Source organism: Perca fluviatilis, chromosome 12 (assembly GCF_010015445.1).
Source record: "Perca fluviatilis chromosome 12, GENO_Pfluv_1.0, whole genome shotgun sequence".
Lineage (NCBI taxonomy): Eukaryota > Metazoa > Chordata > Actinopteri > Perciformes > Percidae > Perca > Perca fluviatilis.
In genome coordinates, this window is record NC_053123.1 from 13,294,399 (window position 1) to 13,304,360 (window position 9,962).

At 40.5% G+C, this 9,962-nt stretch overlaps 1 protein-coding gene across 2 annotated transcripts; it reads left to right on the forward strand.

Moving 5' to 3' along the window:
- The first annotated feature begins 1,859 nt into the window (after positions 1-1,859).
- Positions 1,860-9,267, forward strand: akap17a (A kinase (PRKA) anchor protein 17A). Of its 2 annotated transcripts, none has more exons than XM_039817388.1 (7): positions 1,860-2,145; positions 3,038-3,385; positions 3,794-4,012; positions 4,703-4,915; positions 6,187-6,335; positions 6,651-6,891; positions 7,422-9,267. In XM_039817388.1, the coding sequence occupies exons 2-7, from the start codon at positions 3,047-3,049 to the stop codon at positions 8,313-8,315; spliced, it is 2,055 nt and encodes a 684-aa protein (XP_039673322.1). In that variant the 5' UTR covers positions 1,860-2,145; positions 3,038-3,046; the 3' UTR covers positions 8,316-9,267. The 2 variants fall into 2 exon arrangements, with proteins under 2 accessions (XP_039673322.1, XP_039673321.1); XM_039817387.1 differs by having other exon boundaries at positions 1,861-2,064.
- Positions 9,268-9,962: the final 695 nt, after the last annotated feature.

Genomic DNA, 9,962 nt, shown 5'->3' on the forward strand with positions numbered 1-9,962 from the left:
TGTGCACTGTTAATTTTGTCTGTAAGTCATTGTTTCTGTCTTATTTGTGAAATACTGTGAAGTTATGTTGTGTGAATACACTGTTACTGAGCCACTGTCATTGTGTCTATTCCTTGAATATGAAATAAAGCAATAATGGTTTGCATAAAACTAAAGCCAGTGCTCTTAATGCTACGGTTGTTCCAAGCAAACCGGATATTTAGTAACATAGAATCAGTAACAGACAAATGATGGTCAGAGGTGTCACTATGTATACAATCATTAAATGCAACTAGAATGGACTGAATCTCCAAATTAAGTAGGCTATTTTGTTTGGCAGTCCTGCTGACACCAAGTGATTGTCCCCATCTGGTGGTGCTGAATAATTGATGATCTGATGACCCCCTGTGCCACCACTTACAGTATATCCACAGCTTCCTGTCCACAAGCTGCCCATGTAACACTGTCCCAATATATTCACAGCCAGTCCTCATTTTGCACCTGTTCTGTGTGTCTGTGTGTACTTCAATTGTTACAAGACCAAACGTCCTCGCAAGAATAATGAAATATTTAGTGATCTAATCGGACCTTTAAGTCTACACTGGTCTAGTTTGGGTCAAATTTCTGAATAAATGCAAATTCACAACCTGCAGTTATAGGTTTTCCAATCAGTATAACAAATGAGAAGTGACATAGGACAAGTAGCTTTTATTTTTTCATGTAGTTGACCACGTTATCCACAGCATGTCACGAATAAAAAAAGTAAAATAAAAGAAGTTGATTAAGTTAAATTATATTCATTAGCCACCTAAGACGGATATGTATTTGCAGTGAATACTCAGTGCCTGGGACTGGACAGATAACCACTGTTTTGACAATGGTCTTCTGGCACTGATGTTTCTTCTAGCTCCCGCCTGGGTCTGTCCTCTACTTCATGTTTACCAGAACAAATCAGCAATATAAAAGCAGGATTACATGTTACGGTCATTACATAAGACCGTATAATGTAAATGCTCTTGAGTCAGAATCTGCTCTTTTGATGTTTCTCTGATCTCTGTTTTTGCCCTGATCGACTAGCATTTAGGTCAATGAAGGGATGAGCCTTTGAGTCGGTAGATTTCAGATTCTAGTTGCCTTAAGGCAGGCTATCCTTTCGATGACTGCTGATCGGGACAGAGCAGAGAGGCTGTTCTGACTGCAGCTACTGACCTACATACAAAGTGAAGGGAGTAATGCCTATTATGTAAATTCCTCTGCCATCTTTTCAGGGAAACTGTGCCAACTTTTTTGCCTGGGGCCTCCGCTGTTGGACTAATCCATGTCCAATCTATCCCCATCTCTCACTCTCTCCCCAAAATAGTTACCACAGTGATGATAACATTCATACAAAGCCTAACTTGTGACTAACAGTGCCAAATAGCCATCACTGTAGTAACAAATGTACATTGTCAGCTGGATGTTCTATTGTCTCGTGACAGTTCCTATAAAAAGTATTCATCCCTCTTGGAGGTTTTCATGTTTTATTGTTTTACTGTACAACACTTAAGTACATTTATTGTGGCTTTTTAGGCCAATCATCAGAAAATCTCTTTGATCTCAAAGTGAAAACAGATTTCTAGTGAAATTATTAAATTATTATTATAAAAATAAAATATGAAATAGGCTTTGGTTTGAACTACAGGTGTATTTCAAGTCAAGTCAATCTGTACGGTAGTCCATAGGGTGTCTATAATTTGTAGGCTACTGCAATCACTTGTTACCCATTGACTACACACAGGTGATCTCCATTTAGCTACTTATATGACTGTGCAACAGAAAGTCGCGATAATATCAATATAAGCCATTCCCTTTTGCCATTTTCTTATTTTCTGCACACATGTTCCACATAGTGTCGCTGTTCTGAAATAACGCCTCCACGTTGTTTATTTTTAAGGTCAAAGTTTACTGCATGCGGAAGTGACATGTAGTTGGGTTTTTTGTGATTTCCCCGGTCTTATTACACATCCATGGATTTCCCTTGCAGTGTTTGGCTGCAGTTACAATAAGTTTGTTAACTTTTTTTACCAGGAGGCTAACGGATGTTAGGTAGGTGGCGGTGAAATCTACTGGGATAGCTAACTGCTGTTATACGCTATATATAAAAGCACACGGACGTGTCTTTAAAAGGTAACGTTAGAGATATAGCTAGCTAGCTATACAAAACATTTCAAGCTAACTAGCCTGCTACTAACGTCAACTAGCTAGAAATAACACTAACATTAGCTAGCTGTTTAATTAACCTATACAGTTTGCACGTAGCTAATAGCTAAGGTTTTGTCCAACACATGTTATGAAGTGTAAACATTAACGTTACCTAGCTAGTCATTTGATAATTAGCTAGCAAACCTCGAGGATGTCTCACTTCTGGATCTATCGTAACGCCGTTAACGTTAAAATTAGCTAGCTAACAGCTTTTTAACGTTAGCATAGTTTGGAAGCGTTTAGTCACCGTTCTAACTGTAATTAAGTAGCTAACGTTAACATTCATAGACACCGTAACGTAGCAACATTACCGCTAGTTACATTGAGCTAGGCAGTGAAACTTGAATATTTGATGAGACAAAGCGCTAAAAATATGTAAATCTGGCTATGGTTATCTACCGTGTAGTTATATCTAACGTTATACGTCTGTATAAATACAAATAACAGGTGAACCAAACGCTTAGTTAAAGCACGGCTTGATATTGAAGTGTTCCCAATATAAAAGAGGACATATAGCTAGCTATGTTTAAAAATAAAAAAAATGTTTTCAATTCATTTTGTGTGAGACTTGAAATAACAACAACTATTGAAATACATTGGATTCTGTTTCTATGTCAACAACATTGAATTTTCAGAATTTTGAATGGAGTTTGGCATTGAGATCTCCCCCATGGATCTTCCCAGTAGCATTATAGCAACTTTTGTTTATTATATTGGAAAGTGAAAGCACTAAATAGTTAACTAATTCAGGGTAATTATTTTCAAGAACAGCTAACATGTGCTAACAGTCTTCACTGTCTCTCCAACCTTCCTGCAGCTTCTCCAAATGGCTGCTACAATGACCACCATTGTCCATGATACTACAGAGGCAGTGTGCCTCTCCTCTGAGTACAACCTGTACCTCAAGCCCATTGCCAAAATAACCATCAGCGTGGCTCTGCCACAGCTCAAGCTTCCAGGCAAGAGCATCTCCAACTGGGAGGTAATGGAGAGGGTAAAGGCCATGGTAGCTCCAGAACAGTTTTCAGCCCTGCGAATCTCCAAGAGCACCATGGACTTCATCCGCTTTGAGGGCGAGGTGGAAAACAAGACAGTGGTCAAAAGCCTGCTGAGCCGTCTGGATGTGAAGTGTATCAAACTTAGTGGATTTACTGATGTACTGAAGGTATGACTGACATTATACTGGAGCACAATCCCATGATCAAACTTTGCTCGTTATATTGCTGATTGCAGCATCTGTATCTGGTTGTGTAGCTGTAGTTTGTGGTGCAGTTGAGTTGTATTGTGTTATAGTGACAGATGTTTTGCCCACCTCATCAATATCAGTAAGAGTAGAGACTAAATATTAGAAACACCTCTCAGTATAATGCAATGTAATTAAACTGCACCACAAACTAGCCATGAAGTTGAATCAACACCTCTCTTAAATTGTTTCAATTTAAAATTGTTACTTTATTTTATTGCAGGGCTGTTGTATTGGACTGCATCAGTTTCATTTAAGTGTACCTATTAAACTGGCAACTATATCTATCTATCTATCTATCTCAACCCTTCTCTCCCTTTCTTTCCTCAGGTTCGTGCAGTAGAGAACAAAGTGGACTTCCCTACACGTCACGACTGGGACTCTTTCTTCCGCGACGCCAAAGACATGAATGAGACACTGCCAGGAGAGAGGCCAGACACCATCCACCTCGAGGGACTTCCTTGCCGCTGGTTCAGCCAGAAGGACAGCCCGTACCCAGACCGGCCCTCTGAAGAGGTCCTCACTGCAGTCTTCCAGGCATTTGGCAAGGTGGGACATGTTTCTGTCTCTGATTTTTAATAGAAAATTAATCTGAACACAGAATTCACGTTATGTTATTTGTTAGTTTGAAATAAGGGCTGGGCCATATGATGATATATATTGTCAAAACGATATCAAATTGTCTATATTTTTCTATATTGTTTCTATCGCAATGTTGGAAAAAAAAACAGCGTCTGAACTGCGTTACCATTATTTACATCATTAAATGACGCTTTACGTTCTGATCTTTGTGTCTCTGTTATGTTCATTTTGCACTAAAGGTCTTGTTAAAATGAGAAATTTTTTTTTTTTTCATTTATCAAGTATTTAATTCACACATGACTATACAAAAACAAGCTTTACCATGTGGTTATTTCATGTAAACTAGTTATTGATTTACCAGAAAACATGCTATATATGGAGATATGAAATAGCTTATATCTGGATAGAAAAATTTGTGACATGTATTGTTCATGTACTCAAACAATATAATTCAAAGAGATAGCTGTGGTTGTGTGCATTACATGTAAGTGATAGACTTGTCTAAACATATTTGATTGATTGATAAATAAATAAAATATTGGAAGAAATCACCAAAAGCCATGTATCTTATATTGTCACATAATCAATATGAAGAAACGTAGGCAAAAATAACATTAAATGTTTGATTTGGTCAATGTACCACCTTTTTGATCGTAGGTGCGACATGTTGACATCCCCATGCTGGACCCATACAGGGAGGAGATGCTGGACAAGAACTTCAACACATTCAGTTTCGGGGGTCATCTCAACTTTGAGGCTTACGTCCAGTACCAGGAGTACGGCGGCTTCACCAAGGCCATGGACACTCTGCGCAGCATGAAGCTGATGCTGAAAGGAGACGATGGAAAGGCAGTGGCCTGCAACATCAAGGTACTACAGGCTCTCATGCTTGTAAAGTACTGCACGAGCCATGTAAATGGTTATGGCAAAAACCCCATTATTCAACTGAACCCTTGAAATATTTCCTCCCAGAACAGTTTGTGATTGTTAGATATCCTTTTCCTAAAAGCAAACTGTTCCTGAGCTTTATGAACTGAAGGATGTAATTAATTTTGATAAAGTCGTTGGAATTCCTAAATGTGTTCACTCCTAGATAGAGAATTTGATCAATGCAAACTTTAACAGGCAAGTGTTGAGAAAACTTGAGTTTAACTCATGATTAAGGTGTATAAAAAGACTTATTTACCGCCAATAGTGAACATTGCAGGGTAGTGTGTTGGCCAATTAAACTTAAACGCACATGGTAATGTGGGATTTCTTTGTAAAAATAACGATGTATTTCTACTTTTTAAATCCCGATCATGAAGTTCTTTTAACACGTTGCTATTTTTGCATACCTCTGTTTTGCATGTGAGGCCACAAGTGAATTTCAACTGCTGTAGTGATACTGCAGATAGGCAGATTTTAGCAATTAGATTGTGTTGTTCAGAGACACATAAGACGCTTTAAGACCTTTTAGTGAAATAAGAATTAAAGCTGGGTCATCATTATTTCCAACATAATGAGGATAGGGGGAGCTAGGTCTCTTAATCCACAGAATAAGGCTTCACTGTGAAATCTAAATTAGGGTGTAAGAAGCAAGAGAGGGTCAACGTATTGTTAGTTGATTCTGTCCTTAATTTAAATAAACAAATTAATTAAAACCTATTTACAGGGCTTTATCTCGCTTGCATATTACATGAATTATTTTGAAAATGATGGCCCTCATAACCCTTTTTAATCAAGGCACTGTGGTAATCATCAGGCAAATTATCAATGAGTTATATAACTATATACTGTAGATTTCAATAATAAGTTGTTGTAGTGAACATTTTTGTATCTGTTCTTCACAGTGGCAGGAATGATCTGCCAAGCTACAATAGCCTAAACCTTCTTAAGCATCTGTTTGTTAGACATTTTTGGAGAGCAGGATCTGACTAGCACAAATTATTTTGCTCTCTGTTTTGAGACTGTTGACACCGACACTGTCGATTCTGGTTTTACTGGACAGGCATTACCACAGCACAAAGGGTACTGCAGATTCATTAAAACGTCATCGATGCTCTAACACTGAAATGTTATTTGAAAAAGAGATTCTTACAAGAAAATGCTGTTATACCCTTTTTGTAAGCCTTGTATCTGTGCATATGTGTTTTACTCAGGTGTCCTTTGACACCAGCAAGCACCTGAGTGAGTTGGCTCTGAAAAGGAGGAGCATGGAGAGGCTGAAGTTACAGGAGCTGGAGAGGCAGAGAGAGGAGCAGAAACGACGGGAGAAGGAAGAGGAGGAGCGCCGTAAGGAGGAGGAGAGGTATGATGGAAGACAAAAGAGAAACTAGAAAGCTAGTTTATGATGAACAAGGTCTCCAGAAGATTCATGTAACTCTGTAAATCAGGGCAGAGGCCCCCAATGCATGGTGTTGTACTTCTGCATTCAAATTTTATGGGAAAGGAATTCATTTTATAACATCGGTTACTTTTGTTGTCACCCACTGAGTTATGTTTGGTTAATTTAATTTTGCCCTCGCTGTACCAAGAAAAGTTACAATGCATTGAGTAGAGTAGATAGCAAAATGTTACCAGCAATAACACATAATTCACAGAGGACAATTTACCTTTTGTTCAGGAAACAGAAGGAGCAGGAAGAGGAGGAGAAGGAGAGGAGGAAGGAAGAGAGATTACGAAAGCGAGAGCAAAAGCTGCGGGAGAGAGAGGAGAGGAGGAACCTGAAGAAGGTGAGGCGACAGCAGGAAGAGGAGCAGAAGAAGCTGCAGATGAAGATCGCCATGGAGGAGAGGAGGCTGCTGCTTGCTCAGCGCAACCTGGAGTCAATACGGCTCATTGCTGAGCTGCTGGCCAGGTCCAAGGTACGGCATGTACACAATACACTCTCAGCGGACACACACACACACACACACACGCAATTTAATGATACTTGTGATTTTGATACCAATACTGGTGGTGAATGTCTACAAACTTGATACTTTAATACCCTGGAAAAACACTGCACTTACTTAACCTAAGAATTGTTTTAAAACCAAATGTGAAAGCACTGTAAGTTAAGCTTTAATGTTTGAAGCTTCACTAGCCTCATAAATATTCAACCGCAAAGAATACAGTAAGTGCAACTTAGTTTGCATGTCTATCATCAAGGAGGACTATTGACGTCAGGGTGAGCTTTCATGACGAGAGTTAGCTGAGAAGATCGATACCACTCTCCGTTAAATATGAAGACAACACTCCACACAGTTACTCCTCCCAGCCAAGAAGTAGCTGTCTCTCTACCTGGCTGTCTGACCTGAATTTGCATTTTGCTACTGGTTATGTGTTTTTTTGTTGTTGTTGTTGATTTAATCATTTCTCCCATCTGTTCATTTTTTTTGCTCCTCCTCTCCAGGCCGTGAGGCAGCAGGAGCAGGAGAAAGAGAGGGCCGAACGGGAGGACCGGGAAAGGCAAGAGCAGGCTCGACAGAAGGAGGAACTAGCTCGTCTTCAGCAGCTGGAGGCCTGCCGACGCAAGCAGGAGGAAGAGCTCCGGAGGGTGGAGGTGGAGAAGGAGCGGGCACTGGAGCTCCAGCGCCGTGAGAAGGAGCTAAGGGAGAAACTTCTTTGCAACATGTTAAAGAAGAGCAGCGGTAAAACCACACGATCTGCAGGCACGCAGGGTCAGGCTGGCCCTGTAACCAGTGAGGAGGCCTCTGATCCTGGTGGTGTTGTGATGTTGGGGCTTCTAGGCCAGGCGTACGGAGTGAAGGCAGTTGAAAGCAAAGAGAAACGGGCATCCAAAGCTAGCGTGCATTCCCAAGTTTCGGGCAAAAACCGAGCAACGGAGGAGAGGAGAGGAGGGGACAGGAAGAAAGGCCGGGAGGGAAGGAGGAAAGAGGTGGGGAGCAGGCACAGTAGGGAGCAAGTGAGGGGCCGGGAGCGCTCCCACAGAGAGAGGAGCTCCCATAGCCGGGGGAGGAGGCGCTCCCACAGCTCCAGCCGGAGGAGAAGGAGCTCCAGCCACCGCCGGAGGAGCTCCAGTGTTCATAGGAGGAGCCTCAGTCACCGTGGCAGCAGGAGGCGCAGCCACAGCCATTGCAGTAGGAGCACAAGCTCCAGCCGTGACAGGAGCCGGAGCAGCAGTGGGAGGAGTTACAGCAGAGGGAGGAGCAGCAGGCATAGTCACCGTAGATACAGCAGAGGCAGCTCTAGGACCAGCAACAAAAGTAGAGACGGGAGGAGTCACAGCCATTACAGATACAAGAAACACAGCAACAGCAGAGACAGGAGCCACTCCAGACGCTAATCTTATCAATATTATCAGTTTTTATTTATTGATTTTTATTCCCCATTGCCCAGCTTACACCTAAAGTTTAACAAGTTTCAGTAGAAGAAAAAATTTTTTTTGGCCACTTAATTAAGCAATGCGGCAGTGCACCAAATGGCTTTCTCCAGAATTGCGCAGCTTGACAAAAAACAAGAAATCCCATTTTTAAAAGTAAAATCTACTCCACAGATTCAACTGAAACATGTGTAAGTGGACCCTGTATGTGTAAGGCATGTATATGGTTGCAGTTGATTCTAGGGATTTGTTTTTATTTGTTTTTATACATTTCGTACTGTTGAATTGAAGCTGCTAACAACTGTTAATTTGTCAATGTTCAATGTATTGACATTTAACAATTTCATGGCATAAACCACCAAATTTAGTGTTTGGTTTTTTGAATGTTATTCTTTGCCATTTGTGAAACACATTGTATCCACGTTTGGACTGAAGTACTCTAAAACTCAATAGGGTTTTCAAATTTGATTGAATGTTAGTGATCATGATGTAATTAATGATATGCATTTCATGACTGGCTAATACATGTTTGAATTAAAGGTTGATATCATAGACTCACTGTATTTGCAGATTGAAACACCGTACTGTGAATGCAAAAGTCTGTTGATGATCTCCATTTTCTGCAAGCAAGTTGTCTTTGTGCATGAATAACAGTGAGTTATAGAAAGTACTGAGAACAAATGTGTTATTTTGATGTGGCACCAGCCTGTTTGTCCATAATGATATGAGGTTTTACACACTTGCAGACCTCATGGCTGGCATAGTAGTGGAAGACTTAAGCGGGCAACTGGCTGCTGTTCCATTACAAATGTGAAATTTCCATAGACCATAGGAAACCTCTATGCTGACCTACAAACTGTCCTGTGTTAGCTGCCTGAAATATTTCTCTGAATACTCCTTCTGTATTTGCTGTTGGTCATAAGCAGCTCAGAAAAACACGAGACGAATTCCACAACGGACTTGTTGTCGAGCTCAAACCAAGCAGCACCATTTTTGATGATTAGAACATTTCAGTTGACAAAGGCTGGTCTCTTTGTTTAATTAGAATTTCTGATTGTTTGGAAGAAGTTAAGTTTGACAAGGAAAAGGGATTTGTTGAGTGAGTTGTGTGACGACTTGATGTTTAAATCCATGTTAGCATAATGAATAATATTGGACCTGCCTCGGCAAGCAGTGTTCTCCCTCTTTCCTCTGTCTTAGGCGAGTCATAAATGCAAGGGATGGCTTTGAGACTTGTCCAATTTCTTCAAAGGTTTTTCACAAGTCTGGGTCAGAGTTAGGAAACCAGTTTCTGAGCCGTTTCTGCAGTCAAACCAGCACAGAACCAAGTGGAGAAAAAAAAAGATGTGAGGATGCTTTCATGTTTACAATGTAGTGCTGGATACATTTCTTTAGCCTTACTAGTAACTGGACATACATCATACATCTTGCTGTATTTCAGCTTTGGGGAAGTCAAGTCCAATAGTTTTGTTGACACGGCTACATCGACATTGTTGTCACAGCAAAGCCCATTTGTTATGTGTACTGTATGCTCATGATCTACTAGAGCATGTCTTGCGTACACATTTAAAATAAAAAAAATCCAAGCTGACAACGATGTTCTGCCACCAT